This window comes from Mesoplodon densirostris, chromosome 15, assembly GCF_025265405.1.
Source record: "Mesoplodon densirostris isolate mMesDen1 chromosome 15, mMesDen1 primary haplotype, whole genome shotgun sequence".
Classification (NCBI taxonomy): Eukaryota; Metazoa; Chordata; class Mammalia; order Artiodactyla; family Ziphiidae; genus Mesoplodon; species Mesoplodon densirostris.
Window position 1 is genome coordinate 41,058,580 of NC_082675.1, and position 17,547 is coordinate 41,076,126.

Below are 17,547 nucleotides of genomic sequence, written 5' to 3' on the forward strand. Positions count from 1 at the left end.
TATACATTGTAAAAAAAAAAAAAAACCTTTCCACTCTAGCAATTTTCTACCAAGGTATTCCACTTGATAATTCTGTATTTGGCATTCACACCAAGTGAAGACAGTGGCACCTTGCTCTAATACTGTATTTACCCAGAGAACAGTGAGTGCTAACTGCCTACTTAGCACGTGAGCCCGGGGGTGAGTTCTCTGGCCCTGGGGACTGGCAGCACAAGGACTTATTTTCTTGTAAGGACACCTGACGATTTGGCATCCTATTAAGTGCAGCATTAGTATATTTCAAAGTTTAAAAGAGACCACACTGTTTTGAACATTCTAAAGCCTTTATTTAGCATCAGGTAGATTATTTCATTATAACACTTGTTAACTTCAAGACAGCCATTAAAATAACTTACTGGCAGCTACCTAAGGCCCCCTGGAGCAATATCTCAGTCTGGGGTTGGGTGGATAAATACCGTAAGATTAATGTACCCCAATTAAAGGGGCAAAGCTACTGTACAGTAGGTCTCCATACGTATCTTAAGTACACAGGTGCCTTGCAAACTTGAAATGCACAAGACCTCCTTTTATATAGTCTGATACTTATAATACATGAGTACAACTGAATTTCTCTGGTGGCATTTGCCACTGGAAGTTGAAGCATTTAAAAAGGTTTGTCATTATGTAATGATGGTGACTAAAATCTATATTTCTGGGGTATTTTTGTGAATTTCTAGGTTTTATACATATTTTCAATTCAAACATGTACAATTCAAACATTTTAATTCTAATGACATTAATTATAGAAAATTATAAAAGTAAAATCAGAGCACTAAAATAAGCAAATGAAATACCTTTTCCAGTTTAGAATTTTCAAATCAGGAATATCTCTTCTGAACATTCAGGCATTTTTTCTTTTTAGAGGTGGGAAGGGGTAAAATTGAGAGGATTAGTAAGAAGAAAAGCCATCTTTTCAATGCAGTCTTTACAAAATGGCATAACCTCTATATTTGAGCATATAAACATATAGGAGAATTCTAAACATTTTGAAGTTAAATCTAAAACATTCAAGCATGACAGCCTAAAAATATTCAAAATAAGTTGATTTGGGTTACTATATAATTCCATAAAGCTAAAGTTACATTTAGGTATAAACCTTCAGTGAATATGGCAACAGCAACCATCAAAAAGCATATTCTCCAACAGTTTCCCATACCTCTATATAAAATAGTATTCCAAATAAGCATGTTTGGATAGCAAAATTACCCAGTTTTCCAAAGACCTTTCATCACCAATATCCACCTTATGCCCTACTTTTGTTGGGTGAAATGCAAGTTATCGTGAGAGAATTTTTTCTTTAAAAGATGAGTAGAAATCAAAGAAGAAAATTTTAAAACACAGGTTTAAGTCTTATCTGTAGATTAGCCAAATGCCCCAACCTGTCTATGTTTTAATAAATGTCAGGCAAATTGAAGTAGTTTCTGTCCCAGTAGCTGCCCGAGTAAAGCCAGTCCTGGGCTCCGCTGTAGGGATTAGGACCTTGATGGAACCACCTGTTTAAAAAGGAAAGACAAGATTTATGGGGGAAACTGTTCCAGATCACAGGGTCCCTGCTGCTTCACTAGCTTGCAGACTCCCCTACTGCAGCGATTCACTTCGTTCTGTGAGTTAGGGATTTCCGAAGAGACTTTTAAGTGCTTTTAGAGAGCACGTATATAGAATAATTTTCCGAAATATGTAATGAGACCACCCAAAAGGTTTAAGGATTTTCCACAGCATTCAGCAACAGTACTTGTCTAACTGTTCACCTAGGCCCATTCCTTAAAAGCATTCTATTAAGCAATGGGGAATAAAGAATTAGAATATGGAAATTAACTTTTACCGCTTACCTACAGTAATGCGAAGGTGCCTGATTCAGAGTAAATGCCACCCCACCACCAAACTCTTAGTTTCATTTTACAAATGAGGAGTTCAATGTCAGAGAAGTTAAATAACTTGCCCAAGCTAGTCACTGATATCAAAGTTGTTAAAGACCATGATTTGTCAAATATACTATGTTACACATAATCCACTGAAATTAATCTGATCCAAATCTTCCTGGGTCTTCATTTTCTCCATACTAATAGAGATTCATAGGCTGCATCTAGATTTTAACATCTTTCAAATTCTAGAAAGAGCTGCCCTAATTTTCTTGCCCTTTAAAAAACAAGTCATGGGGCTTCCCTGGTCGTGCGGTGGTTAAGAATCTGCCTGCCAATGCAGGGGACACGGGTTCGAGCCCTGGTCCAGGAAGATCCTACATGCCGCAGAGCAACTAAGCCTGTACGCCACAACTACTGAGCCTGCACTCTAGAGCCCACGAGCCACAACTACTGAAGCCCACACGCCACAACTACTGAAGCCTGCATGGCCTAGAGCCCGTGCTCCGCAACAAGAGAAGCCACCGCAATGAGAAGCCCTCACACTGCAATGAAGAGTAGCCCCTGCTCGCCGCAGCTAGAGAAAAGCCTGCACGCAGCAAAAAAGACCCAACACAGCCAAAAATAAATAAATTCATATAAATAAATAAATAACAAGTCATCCATTTTCCACATTCCCAGCTTTCTCTGGGTAATGGAAATGAAAAATTATTTGTTCAAAAGGTTCAAATTTCAATTTGTATAACATTTTCTAATATGATTTGGTTTTCAGTAATATTTATGAAAACAGTTTCATATGTCTTTGTCATTCTTTCCAAATAAATTGCCTCTAAAAATATTTAACAATTAGAGTGAGCTTAGATTTGTTTGATAAGTCCCAAGTGGTCCTATTAATCACTGCAGCAGCACTAAAAACCCTAAGACACAAAAAATGCTTCAGATTAGGCTAATTCCTTGAAGACTGATATAGTAAATGCCCACTAGGCCAGATTTTCTAGAATATTACATATATTATTTTGCTTTTGGGACTTTTCCCTAATTAGAAAATTTAGAAGTCTACTTTAAATGATCAAGATATGTGTGTTTCAGACTTTGGTAACCAAGCTGGAAATACTTTAAGGAACCACTGTTTGATCAAAGTCACAGAATTTTTGTCTAATATGAAGTGTATAATTTTACTCCTTTTGCTCTCAAAAGTCCACGTAGTAAAAGCACTTTTGTAGTCAGGCTTAGTTAAATCAAGCACTTCAGAAAATCAGGCAAATCAAAATCAAGGTAACCAAAAATAATTCTAAAAATTAACCAAGCCTCAGGCCTGTGCCACAGGATTTCTTCCATACAAAGTGGACAACTGGAAAGTCAAGTGCAAAGAGACTGTGCAGAGCAGTAGATTCAATAGCAAAGAACATTTTTTTGTTCACACGTAAGCCAAGTGCTCTAAAGGCCATGTCTGCAAGGCCTCCCTTCGGGGAGCACTTCTTGGAGAGAGTTGCAACATGGCACTAAAGACGAGCACCTCGGATCTGAAGGCCTGATGCTAGGGATTGGAGTTTCTCTCAACATCTAGACTCTTATTTCCAGCACTCACGTCTGGAAAACTGCTGCCATCAGCGTAGCCCCCTCCACATACAAAGAAGTCCATGCTGTCTTTTCAAAGTCTTATTAAACATTTTAGGCAAGCAGAGGCAAAAGAAAAGGAGGGAGGGGGGTGAGGAGATGTCAATGTTTCTGAGTCTACAGAGTCCCCGGGTCTGTATCAGTAAAATAACATTAGATAAAATATTAATTCTGCACGATGCTTGCATTGGGGGAAGAGATGACTTCATCAGTTTTTTTGGCCTCACCACCCACCTTCTCTTCAAATCCTGTGTCTATTTCCAGTCCTCCCACTTTCTCCCCACATAACCCCACTTATTAAGGTCTCTGGGCTCCTGTAGGAAAACAGGGCAGGATCACAAGCAGCCATTTCCATATGCAGGAACCACAGTTTAAAGCTTCAAAAATCCCAAAGCTGGAATTCTTTTCAAATGAGTGAAACTGGTATCAACAGGAAAGCCAGCTTTTAGTGTGGAAGAACTGGGGACAGGTTACAATAAAGTTCTGGGTTTGGTTTCTGAGGGCTGGTTTCAGCTCTACCTGGCAGAACACGCTCCTTTACAAACTGCCCCATCCCCACCCCGACACAAACTGAACCAAGCTGTTCAAAAAGCACGTTATCAGCCAGGAGAAGACCCAGTCAGTGAATGCCACCTCTCACCACTGGTGGAAAAAGACTCCAAGCACATATTCATTTGGACACAGGGTCAGTAGGGTCATTTTTAAGGTCCGTATAGTCATATAAGAACTACTGATGCTAAGACGCAGCAGTGGAAGCAAGCATGTGTAAGGCTCCGAAGTGGAGCTCACAAACGTAGCTTCTAGTTTTTATTTTCAGGCTACCACAAAGCTGTCTAAAGCTCCTTACTTTCTGCACATAAGACTTTACCTGACAGTAATACTTTTCTCTCACTTTGTACACTTGAAAATGTGGCCAGAAAAATAAAGGAGTTAATAGTCAGAAATAGGGAATCCCCTGGCGGTCCAGTGGTTAGGACTTGGCGCTCTCACTGCCGTGGGCCCGGGGTTCAATTCCCTGGTCGGGGAACTAAAATCCCACAAGCTGTGCACTGTGGCCAAAAAAAACAAAACAAATTAGAAATACAGTACAAGGTGGGTTTTCTGCAAAAGAGACTAGAAACAATGACTGAAATCTATCAATTTTCAGAAGGGATTACAGTAAAGCAATGTGCTTTTGGTTTTTGTGGTTCTTTCTAATCATGGTCTGCGGCATACTTGTCCTTGAGCAAGTCTCTTAAATGAAATACATCAGCATTTGGTTTCTTCACATACAACGAGGGGACTTCCAGACTAATGGCTTTCCAGTGGTTTCCCAGATCCTGCGTGTGTGTGGGTGGGAGAAGGCAAGCCATGCCGCTCAGCTCCCACCCGAGCAGTCTGGTGGCCATGTGTTCTATATTTGTAGATTCTTTACGTGTTCGTTGGCAAAAAAGATTTTGATGCTAAAAAAAAGTCCAAAAACCACTGGACTAGATGCTATCTAAGGTCATTTCTAGTTCTAATAACTGTGTAAGACGCAAAAGGGCTACCAAAAAATATTTACTAAACTGCTTGTGAAATTATGCCCATATTGGCTCTGAAATTTATTTAATAACTTTGACAACAGTTTCTATTGCATAATATAAATGTAGAAAATGTTTTTATTCTATTCCTATTTACAAGAGATTCTATTACTCAATACAAGTGACTAAGTAACTCCTGATTCTTAAAAAGAACAAACTTTCAAAACTTGCAAATTTTATTGCCCAGTTTCTGTTGCTGAATGGAATCCAAGATGTCACTTTAACAAATCGTATTTCCACAACATGTCAAATCCCTTGTGTTTGGAAGAGTAAAGGCATTGTCTAAATATCCTTGATACATGATATATGTATAAGCTAATGGCCCTGTAATTTACTCATATATAAGCAAATGGCTCTGAACCTATTTCATGCCAAAATCTGTAACTCTACTTTCCCTCTTAAAAATAGAAGGGACAGTGTTCTGCTGGATAAGAAGGAAAGATAGTTTGCTTAACTGACACTTACCTGTGGTAATTGTGTAGGAATATTTTAACCTTAACTTCCAAACAGTCCTTTTTCTTTGCACACATGCGGCCCTTTCAGCTTGAACTTAGTCAGTGGAAAATACTTGGCAACTCGCAGGGCGCAGTGAGCCAGGCTCTGCAGTCCCACGTCTGCCAGCCCCACCCCCCACCCCTGCCCCAAGCTCCTCATCGCACCTCGTCTTCCAGTCCTCCTCCAACTTGGACCTGTTCTTGCGGGCCGCTCTTTGTTTCTCCTCAAGTCGCTTTTTTTCTTCACTAGCTTGATCTAGAATCAGCACATCAGTGAAAACCGTTACTCTACACGTAGAGACTGCCAGGCACAGCACTCAGCACACTTTATGGAGTCAGGTATCAGCATATCTCCATTTTATCAGAACACGAACACCACGAAATTTATCCTGTCAAAATATTAACATATCCCCGAGTTCGCACTCAAGACCCGGTCCTCTCCTCCAGCTTTTGCCCTTAACAACCTCTGCATTTACCCAAGGTGCCGGCTTACTCTTAAGGTAAAAAAAAATCATGTTAAAATGCTTCAGTGAAAAATTAGGTGGAAAAACTGAATACACGTGAAAATTTTCTAAATTCTTAGTGAGACCTCACAGAGCTCCTCCAGATTCCATTCGTAAGAAATTCAAACCACTTTCCAAAGCGCTGTTGCACTGTCTCACTGATAATTCACAGGGAGGGTCAGTGTTTAGTTAGAGCAGGGTTTCTCAGCCTTGGCCCTGCTGACACACTGTACCCCATGATTCTTCATGGGGGGCTGTCCTGGGCACGGCAGGACGTTAGCAGCACCCAGGCCCCCATCCACTAGATGCCAGCAGCAGTTCCCCAGATGTTTCAGCCGAAGTCTCTAGACTCGGCCACACGTCCCCTGGAGGAAAAACTGCCCTCATTTTGAGAACCACTGAATAAGAAGAAATTTAACAGTACAAAATAAAATGTCAGAATTAACCAAGGCCAAGCACTTCTTTGAGGCTCACAAGGTGCTATTTAAATTCTGAAATATGTAGTGAAATAACTAGTCAGAATGTAGTTAAAAGTTGATAAATGTGATATTATTGTCCCCAATTCTCCTCTGATATGTAAGATATGCCTCTGACCATACGTATTACATTAAATTAGGGAGTATCACTGAGACAATGAAATATGAGCTGCTAAGGTCCACCTCAGATTCCCAAATTTAAAACCAAAGTTTCTGAATTTAAATTGAATTTTAATTAAAAAAAAAAAATTTCTAGAGACTTCCCTGGTGGCGCAGTGGTTAAGCCTTCACACTCTCAATGCAGGGGGCCCAGGTTCAATCCTTGGTCGGGGAACTACATCCCACCTGCCGCAACTAAGGAGCCCACGTGCTGCAACTAAGACCCGGAGCAACCAAATACATACTTTAAAAAAAGTCTCTAAGATAGACTAAATATGGTTGTGCTAACATACTAAAATGCTGACAGTGACCAGGAGTAAAACAAACCACCCTCCTCAAATGAATCAATCTTCACTGGTGCCACCATCAGGTGCTAGTTACCTATTTCCCCATTTTCCATGGCTCTGATGTCAGGACGTAGCCTGCAGTCTGTCTTAGGAATCACACTCTCCATTTCCTTGTCTATTTCATTCAAAACCATTGCAAAGCTAGTAAAATTATACATCTGAAAAGAAGAAAATGTTCAAATTAACATATACCAGGGCATAATGCAGAATGAAACCCTGAAGGCAGAAACAGTTGACAATTACCCCTGTTCTGTGGTGACAACGGTCGGTTGGCCTTTCTCAGACCACACATCTCAGTGTTTTCACCCAAGTCTGCAACACCTGTGGGAATCTGTCTCAAAGAAAGCCCCCCAGCAGGCCTCCCAGCATGAATACCTTCCACCACCATCACCTCGAAGGAGAGCTACAAGCAAACCCAACATTCTCCGTTCTTCATTTAAATCCTTACTTGCTAGATCCGGCTGCACCACCCTTCCTGGGTGCCAGGAATGCCCTGTCCCAGGTTAGAAGGCGCAGGGGGACGACTTGGGAGCGTCTGATGACCACCTGCCTCCTCCTGGTCCCACCTGGGCCGGGGAAAAAGCCCCGTCAGAGCCCGGTAAACAGGAGGCCGCGCTCAGCACGCCCAGCCTCACCTGGGTCGAATTGGGAGGCCGTGGGGCTATTCGCCACAGGAGAACGCTCCCAGGGATGACAAACACAGTCTCGGAATCTGGCATTGGCATTTCATCTGACTCCTCAGAAGCGCTCATCTGGAAGAACCAACAGATGAACAAAACAAATGTTTTCAAAAGAATATACTTACAAATTGTAAAATAAGCACCGCTGACTGCACAGCATTACTAGGATGTAACCGTACGAGGGCCGGGGCACCACCATGACTTTCTCGTTCTCACATCCTCACCTTTCAACACAGGCCAGGGAGCCAATGAATGCAGGCGGAGTGAGTAAGCGCTGGGAGCCTCGTGGGCCTTGTGTGTTGTCTCAGTTAGGGTTCTGTGCATTCAAGCCATTATCATCACCATCATCATGCCTTTACTATCATGTTGTAATATTTTTAAAGTTTTTTTATTTTAAAGCCAAAATAACTCCTTTAAGTATTGACTGGAACATTATGAGAGCAAGAAAAGGTTAACTTCTTGGAGCATTTAACTATATTTATCAACAACACAAACCCGTAAGCGATCCTGAAAGCATTCTATAAAAAGAGGATTTAAAATGATGTAAGGCTAGGGGCTTCCCTGGTGGCTCAGTGGTTGAGAGTCCGCCTGCCAATGCAGGAGACACAGGTTCGAGCCCTGGTCCAGGAAGAGCCCACATGCCGCGGAGCAACTAAGCCCGTGCACCACAACTACTGAGCCTGCACTCTAAAGCCTGTGAGCCACAACTACTGAGCCTGAGTGCCACAACTACTGAAGCTGATGCTACGCAACAAGAGAAGCCACCACAATGAGGAGCCCACACACAGCAACGAAGACCCAACACAGCCAAAAATAAATAAATAAATTTATAATCAATCAATCAATCAAAAAGATGTAAGGCTAAAAAAGAAACTAACAGAAACTAACATTTCCTCTGGTCGCCCCCCACCCCCAACCCGGCAGAGCTGCTAGCAGCTCTCTGTATATTCAGTCCTTACGTAATAAACCCATAAAGTTGTTTTGTTAATAATTTTTTTTTAAAATTATTTATTTTTAATTTATTTATTTTTGGCTGTGTTGGGTCTTCATTGCTGCGCGCGGGCTTTTCTCTAGTTGCGGCAAGCAGGGGTTACTCTTTGTTGCGGTGCGCGGGCTTCTCATTGTGGTGGCTTCTCTTGTTGCAGAGCACAGGCTCTAGATGCGCAGGCTTCAGAAGTTGTGGCTCGTGGGCTCAGTAGTTGTGGCTTGCTGGCTCAGTAGTTGTGGCAGACGGGCTTAGCTGCTCCACGGCATGTGGGATCTTCCCAGACCAGGGTTCGAACCCGTGTCCCCCGCATTGGCAGGCAGATTCTTAACCACTGTGCCACCAGGGAAGCCCACCCATAAAGTTTTATTTATAAAGAATTTAAGCCTTTGGAAGGCTAAGTGATATTCCCAATGTCACAGTTACCAAATCTAGAACTACTGGCTGAGATATGCAACTTTAAAAACAGCAGCAGGGAAGGGACAACACTGGTGACAAGCTCCCCAAGGCATTTAAATATGTTCGGGGACATCAGAAATCCACGGTGGCCGATGCACACGGGAGGCGAGAGTAGACACAGGGTGAGTACGAGGCTGACTTCTCTCTCCAAGGGGCAAGGCTGTTTTTCTACAAAGACTGACCAGGGATTTTCGGGACACGAGGGGGACTTTCTGGAATTTCGCCAAGGCCCTCCTCTGCCACCCCCCCCCTCTGTAAAAGGAGGACAAGGCCATGTCTTCACCAAGCTGCCTTGTGTTGGCTGAGCCACTGCCCAGTTCGGGTTGGGGCCTGGGATCCTGGAGCACTCCTTCTCCAGCCCCGTCAGTCTTGGGGTTACTGCAGAGAAGCGTCAGTGCAACGCCCGGAAGGAAGGAGAAGCAGCAGAGACCCAGGTGGAGGAGGAAAGTGGACTGTGCCCAGAGATGGAGGCAGAGGGAGGGGAGAAGGGCCCAGCCAGGGAAGTGCCACTGCCGTCAACTGCACCAGCTGCTCTGTCCCCGGGACCCTGGTAACCAGTTTACAAAGAAAGCCACTCAGACATACACCTGTTTTTGAGGAAGGTTAGGGCTTCCTAAACTCTTGCATGTGTAAGAGTCACCTGAAGGGCCCCAGAGAGCTCGACATGGCGGGGCAAGGGGAGCCAGGAGCTCTGAGATGGTGCTTCGGTGGCCGGTGTGATGCTCAGAGCAGACAGGGGGCCTGAGCTGTCCTCACCAGGAACCTCTGACCTCTGTCAACTCATCTGACATATGGGTGCTATTGCTGTGCCCATTTTACAAATGAAGGTGCTGAGGCGGAGAGAGGGTGGGAATCTGCCTGAGACTGAACCACTCAGAAGTGGGAGAAGCGGGATTCTAAGCAGAGCTCGTGCTCTGAATCGTGATGTCCGTTACTGGAAAGTCATCAGTCCTCCGACACTTCCCGTCCAAATAGGTGCAAGCTCTCTTTAGCTCAGTCTGCCTAAGCGGTCCAGCCTCCTGGGGCCCTGTGACGAAAACCTGTGGCCTCACACGGGGAGAGTCTAACGTTAAACTGTCCCGTTAGGAGAACACTTAGTAAGAGGAGGACAGCCGTCCAGGAACGAATCCCTTAACTGCAATGCTCTCAGCTTCAGGGATCTCGGATACAAAAGAGGGTAACACAACTGCTGCATGCATGAAAACGTACGTGATCATTCTGGGTGAAATTTCAAATATTCAAATGATCTCAACTGCTTATGCACATAAACAGAAAGGAGGACAAGGACATAGGTCTCACTAAGATGAACTCCAACTTTCCAAAGCAAGGTTGAGTTCTATGCCGCGTGTATAACTGCATGGCACACACCCCATACTCCACGGGAGACTATGTCAAACATTCGCTACCAAGGCAGATAACTGGTTCATTCAGAAGGTTCAAGAAGAAAAACTACATGCATTAGCACCAAGTATAAAAGGTCACACTGTGACCCGCTACCAGGCCACTTCCAAAAGGATTAGTACAAATTTAAAGAGTCCAGTGATTCCTTCGATACCACCTTCCGGGATGTTCACCTGTTTGCTGTTCTTCTTCTCTTCAGTGCTTTTCTTATCATTTTTTTTGTAAGCATCAAATGTGGCAGGGTCAACGCTGTATAAACATTCTGTCCACTTCCCATAGAGGGCACACAGCTTCTTTTTGCTATCAAGAGAAACTGATGTTTAGCCAACAATTAAACCAGCGTTTTGCTGTAACTGAATATTATTATAAAGATGCTTACAAATCAGATTCTTTAAAGAAATAAATATTTCCTTGCAGAAGAAAGAGTTTTTCAATTTACTGAAATGCTTGTTTCCTAGGTAATGGCAGATTTTAATAACAACATTTTATTTAGTGAATGACACCTATACTAGTCAGCATTTAAAATGGAAACTTTACCTTTTATCTTGAATGTAGCCTTCAACTTTGTGTAACTCCTTACCAAAAAGGCCGCATGGCTTAAAATTCAACACACATTTGTCCGCAGTCCTGTAGAGGAGATAGTGAGCTCAGGTTACCATTCAACACAGAAGCCGTAGGAGAGAACAGTGACTGTGATAACCTTTCTAGTAGCAGCTGCTGTTTACTGACTTCCTAATGCATGCCAGGCTCCATACAGAGAGTATCATAATTAACCCATAATCAGTATTGGACCCACCATAGAGAAAATGTAAAGCAAGGTTCATAAAAATAAGGGACTTGTTGCTATGGAATGAATGTTTGCCCACCAAATTCATGTAGTGAAGCCCTAGTCACCCACGCGAAGGTATTTAGGGGTAATTAGGTCATAAGGGTGGAACCCTCATGAATGGGATCAGTGTTCTTCTAAGAAGAGATACGGGAAGACGATCCTTCCCTCTGCCATATAACGATTTGAGAAAATGGCCAACTTCAAACCAGGAAGAGGGCCTTCACCTAGCATTAAATCTGCCAGCACCCTGACCCGGGACTTCCCAGCCTCCAGAACTGGGAGAAATAAATGTCTGCTGTTGAAGCCACTTGGCCCATGGTGCTTTGTTACAACAGCCCGAGCCAACTAGGACACTGGCCTAAGGTCACAGAGTAGGATTTGAACTCAACTCTTTTCAACTTTCGTGTTTCTCCTGCCACCCATCCCCATGTAAACAATGCAAGCTAATCAGGATCAGCAAAATGAGCTGAAGGAGGCGGGAATGAACATTCCCCAAGGCTGCAGAAGCTCTGAGTTCACCAGTCTCCCCTACTCAGAAACTTTAACATAAAATCTGTTCATTAAATAGATGGGCTTTATTTACTCCAGAGCTATACTGCCTGGTTCTTAAATTATCATCAGGCTGTACTAGAACTTTTTAAAAAAGACTACTGGCACCCTCTGATGACAACTGAAGCGATAGGGGAGGGTGATGAAGCATCTCACTTGTGGTTTGTGATCTCCACATTGCCGTACTGCTCAATCCAGAGCTTCCCCACAATGATGTTATGTACACAGCAGGTAGGATTTGTCCACGTATATGCTTCATTGTGTCTAGAGAACAAAAAGAAAACCAAAGCCCAGAAAAATAAGTGAGAAGTGTTACTCTGTTTAAAAAGTGCATTTGCCTCAAATGCTATTACTCAGGATAACACATCAGACTGCTGGAGATGACTAAACTCTAAGACCATAAAAACTCTGCTGGTGTTAACCACAGTAAAATAGGTATCATCTGACTACTCTTATTGTTTCTTAAAAGGATGCAAAAGCTTAAGAAAAAAATTCTATCTTTCTACCAAACTCCAAATTAAACTATGTACATAATCATCTTAAGCATTCAAAAGTTTGGTGAAAACATAATAAACAAAATTAAATTAGAAGTAGAAAACAGTCTATATTTAGTACTTTCTAGTTCACCAAAGGGAAAAACTTGTGTATGTGAATAAGCTCCACATAAGTAAAATAAGCTTTTACACATCCTTTGCTTTTGAAAACATTCATTTTACATCTTCGTACATTTATGTCTAAATTTATTTTTAATTTACAAACAGTAAAATTCACTTTTCTTGGTGTATCTAGTTCTGTGAGTTTTAGTGCATGTGTAGATCTTTGCAACTACTACTATAATCAAAATATAGAACAATTCCATCACACTAGCCACAAATTCGCTCATGCTGCCCCTCTATGGTCAAACCCTCCCCCAACCCTAGTCCCTAAACAACTCATTTGTTCTCCATTGCAATAGTTTTGCCTTCTCCAGAATGTCATATAGGTGGGATAATACACCTATATTCTTCATTTGTATAATCCATTTTAAATTCTACTTATCAATAATTTGCTCTCTCTTATTTCTGAGTAGTATTCTACTGTATGGATGTATCACAGTTTAACCATTTACTTACTGAAGGATGTTGGGTTGCTTGGTGATTAATAGTACTATAAACATCTGGGCACAGGTCTTTGTGAAAACGTTATGTCTTTATTTCTCCAGAGTAAACACCTAGGAGTGGACTGCTGAGTCATCTGGTTAACATAGGGTTAACTCCGTTCTCCAGAGTGGCTCTGCCATTTTAGATTCCCCCAGCAATATATGAGATTTCTGGTTGCTCTACATCCTTGCCAACACTTGGTACTGTCAGTTCTGAAAATTATTTTGATTTTGGACATTCTAATAGGTGTGTAGTGGTATCTCAGTACGATTTTGTATTTCTTTAATGACTAATGCTGTTGAGCATGTTTTTGTGTGCTCGTTTGTTATCCATATATCTCTTTGGTGAAGTGTCTGTTCACGTCTTTTGCCCAATTTCTTATTGGGTTGTTTGTTTTCTTATTGTTTTGAGAATTCTTTACACATTCTAGATACAAGTCCTTTGTTAATAAATGATTTGCAAATAATGTTTATCTATCTATGGCTTCTCTCCATTCTCTGAAGAGTGTTTTTCACTGAGCAAGAGTTTTTCATTTTGATAAAATCTAATTTATCAATTTTGTCTTTTCTAGACTGTGCCTTGGTATTATATCCATAAGATGTCATTGCCTAATCCAAGGTCATAAAGATTTTCTCCTGTTTTCTTCCAAAAGCTTATAATTGTATATTAGATTTTAGCCTATGGTCTATTTTGAGTTCATTTCCGTTTAAGCTGTGAGATGTAAGTTGAGGTTCATTTTTTTAACATACATACTTCCAACTGTTCCCACACCATTTGTAGAGAGGACTATCCTTCTTCACTGAATTGTGTTTTTACCTTTGTCAAAAATCAATTGACCATGTTTCTGCGGGTCAGTTTTTGGACTCTATTCTCTGTTCCCTTGATGTATGTGTCTGTCCTTTTGTCAATACAACACTGTCTTGATTACAATAGCTTTACTGTTAAGTCTTAAAATTAGGAAGTGGGAGTCCATCAATTCTGTTCTTCCTTTTCAAAACTTTTGGCTGTAGTGCTTCATTTGCCCTTCCATATAAATTTTAGGATCAACTTCTCTTTATGTATCAAAAATCATCCTGGGACTTTTAAATTTAGATTGTGTTAATATAGATTGCTTATAGATCAATTATGGGAAAACTAACATCTGAATTATATTAAGGATTCCAAGTATAGTGAGACATAGTATGACTCTCCATTACTCATAGTCTTTGATTACTGTAATCAGTGTTTTATAGTTTTTAGCATGTGGATCCTGAACATATTTTATTATCTTCATCCTGCTATCGAGCCTATCCCAGTTATTATTTTTGTTATTGTATTTTTTCAGTACTAAAATTTCCAGAAATACTTTCATTTCTTTGCTCCAATGTCTTTCTATTCATTTTAAGAGTTCATCTTTATGTCATGGAGCATAGTTATAATAGCTGCTTTAAAGTCTTTGATACAGATTTCAATATCTGAGTCACCTTGGGATTAGAGTCTGTTTATTGTTTTTTCTTTCTTTTCTCTTTCTCTCTCACACAAGGAGATCACAGAGTACTAGACTTTCTCTGACTTATTTCGCTTAGCATAATGTCCTTGAGGTCCATCCATGTTGTTGCAAGTGGCAAAATTTCATTCTTTTTTACGGCTGAGTAATATTCCTCTGTGTGTGTGTGTGTGTGTGTGTGTGTGTGTGTGTGCCACAATTTCTTTGTCCATTCATGCAACGATGGACACTTGAGTTGTTTCCATATCTTGGCTGTTGTATGGAATATGTATAATGTGTATAATAATGCTGCAATGACATGGGGGTGCAGATATCTTTTTGAGTTAGTGTTTTTGTTTTCTTTGGGTAAATACTCAAAAGTGGAATTGCTGGATCAAGGTAGCTCCACTTTGAATTTTTTGAGGAACCTCCAAACTGTTTTCCATAGTGGCTGCACCAATTTACATCCACCAACAGTACACAAGGGCTCCCTTTCCTCCACATCCTCACCAACATTAATTTCTAGTCTTTTTGATACTAGCCTTTCTCACAGGTGGGAGGTGATACCTCATTGTGGTTTGATTTGCATTTCCTTGATGGTTAATGATGTAGAGCATCTTTTCATTTACCTGTTGACTACCTGTATGTCTTCTTTGAAAAATGTCTATTCAGATCTTCTGCCTACTTTTTAATTGGATTTTTTTTTCTTGCTATTGAGTGGTATGCATTCTTCATATATTTTGGATGTTAGCCCATTATCAGATACATGATTTGCAAATATTTTCTCCTATTCAGTAGGCTGCCTTTTCATTTTGTTGATGGTTTCCTTTACTGTGCAGAAGCTTTTTAGTATGATGTAGTCCCGCTTGTTTATATTTGCTTTTGTTCTTTTTGGTCTCAGAGTCAAAAAATCATTGCCAAGACCTATGTTAAGGAGCCTACTGCCTATGTTTTCTTCTAGGAGTTTTATAGTTTTCAGTCTTACGTTCAAGTTTGTAATCCATTTTGAGTTAATTTTTGTGTATGGTATAAGAGAGGGGTCCAGTTTCATTCTTTTGTATGTGCTTGTCCAATTTTCCCAATGCCATTTACTGAAGAGACTGTCCTTCTTCTGTTGTATATTCTTGCCTCCTTTGTCGTAAATTAACTGACCCTATTTGCATGGACTTATTTCTGGGCTCTCTATTCTGTTCCACTGATCTATGTGTCTGTTTTTACGCCAATACCATATATTTTAATTACTATAGCTTTGTAATACAGTTTGAAATCAGGGAGCATGATGCCTCCAGCTTTGTTCTTCTTTCTCAAGACTGCTTTGGCTATTTGGGGTCTTTTGTGATTCCATAAAAATTGCAGGATTGTCTACTTGTGTGAAAAACGTCATTGGAATTTTGATAGAGATTGCACTGAATCTGTACGTTGCTTTGGATAGTATGGACATTTTAACAGTATTAATTTTTTCAATCCATGAGCACAGAACTAATTCCACTTACAACTGCATCAAAAAGAATAAAATACCTAGAAATAAATTTAAACAAGGTGAAAGACCTGTATATTGAAAACAACAAGACAGTAATGAAAGAAACTGAAGATGACACAAATAAATGGAAGGGTATTTCATGGCAATCTTTTTTCTATTGCAAAAGAAGAGAACTTTCAACTTAATCTAATGTCTAAGATGTACCAATCTGATTGTTATTTCAATATTTCTCAAAGTGAATTCACTTTAAAAGATGGTTAACCAAAATATTATTACCATGATATATAGAAAGCTTGTCTCATAAGAACTGTCATGCAGTGATTAACTCCATTTTATCTTAAAATAGATCCAAACAAACACCACAGTCAAACATCAAGTTAAACTTTTTACACATACCTAGGCTGATTAACAATGGCTATTGCCATGTTTCTCAAATTCTTTTACATGATGGTAGAAAGTTTATACTTCATAAAAGCAGTTTCTTTGTCTCCACCTTTTGAACAACAAGGCCAAGTCTGTGTGCAAGTGTATATACTAATGAGTAGGTACATGAAAAGAGTTAAAGGCGTGATTCTGACTCACTCAAGGAGCTCCAACGTGATAGTTCCTTTGGGTTCTGCTTCTACGCTCTTCCCCCAGAACTTCAGTTTGGGATAGACTGAGCCATGAAAGATGAAATCATTGTTTAATCCTTCAGCATGAAATGCACTAATGGGTGGGTGATGGCTGACCTGCTCAGAGATGAGTCTGAAACCAAGGTCATCTCTTAAGATTTGAAAAACAGACAAACAAAAAAAGGTAGTGTTATATAATAAACCGTTATCACAGAATGTATACATTACTGTCATTTCACTGAAAAAGCAATGTTAAAGTATTAAGGAAATGGATTTGACGAAGTAAACAATCCTTTGTTATCATCCTGATGGAAGGACAACACACGAGCAATTGCACATATGCAACCCAAACAACTAAAACCAATGTTATTATAAACCTAGCTACTTAAACACATTAAAATAAAGAACACCCACATGAATTTGGGTGATTTTCATGAATTGACAATATTAGCCATGTAAATTTAAAACTTACCATTCCATTTATATTAAGATTGAAGAATCTAATGTATCTCCTTTACAAACATCTAGGGAATAAATGAGACCAAAACTTGTGGAGGGAAGAGAAAGATTCAGAAAAACTAAAGCCAAATGAATTCCCTAACTGTGTGTAAGGAAGCAAGCTACAGCAGGAAATGCAACTCTAGATACATTCATTGCCTGTATGCCAACAGTGTAAGTTTATGCTAATATATTTTATATGGTTATTAAAAAAACCCAGGGACTTCCCTGGTGGCACAGTGGTTAAGAATTCACCTGCCAATGCAGGGGATACGGGTTCGAGCTCTGGTCTGGGAAGATCCCACATGCCATGGAGCAACTAAGCCCGTACACCACAACTACTGAGCCTGTGCTCTAGAGCCCATGAGCCACAACTACTGAAGCCTGCACGC

The 17,547-nt window shown here is 40.6% G+C and overlaps 1 protein-coding gene across 8 annotated transcripts in view; it reads right to left on the reverse strand.

The window, feature by feature from the left end:
* OSBPL1A (oxysterol binding protein like 1A) overlaps positions 1-17,547 on the reverse strand; it is a 247,180-nt gene that overhangs the window by 27,363 nt on the left and 202,270 nt on the right. For 7 of the 8 annotated variants that reach the window (XM_060119253.1, XM_060119255.1, XM_060119252.1 and 4 more), the window contains 8 exons: positions 16,626-16,808; positions 12,116-12,223; positions 11,119-11,208; positions 10,755-10,881; positions 7,692-7,808; positions 7,091-7,214; positions 5,737-5,827; positions 305-1,532 (listed from right to left, as the gene is read on the reverse strand). In XM_060119253.1, coding sequence (XP_059975236.1) covers positions 1,430-1,532; positions 5,737-5,827; positions 7,091-7,214; positions 7,692-7,808; positions 10,755-10,881; positions 11,119-11,208; positions 12,116-12,223; positions 16,626-16,808 — 943 coding nt within the window. In that variant the 3' untranslated portion in view covers positions 305-1,429. Of the gene's footprint in view, positions 1-304; positions 1,533-5,736; positions 5,828-7,090; positions 7,215-7,691; positions 7,809-10,754; positions 10,882-11,118; positions 11,209-12,115; positions 12,224-16,625; positions 16,809-17,547 lie in introns of those variants that run through there. The other variant, XR_009534543.1, reaches the window with a different exon arrangement.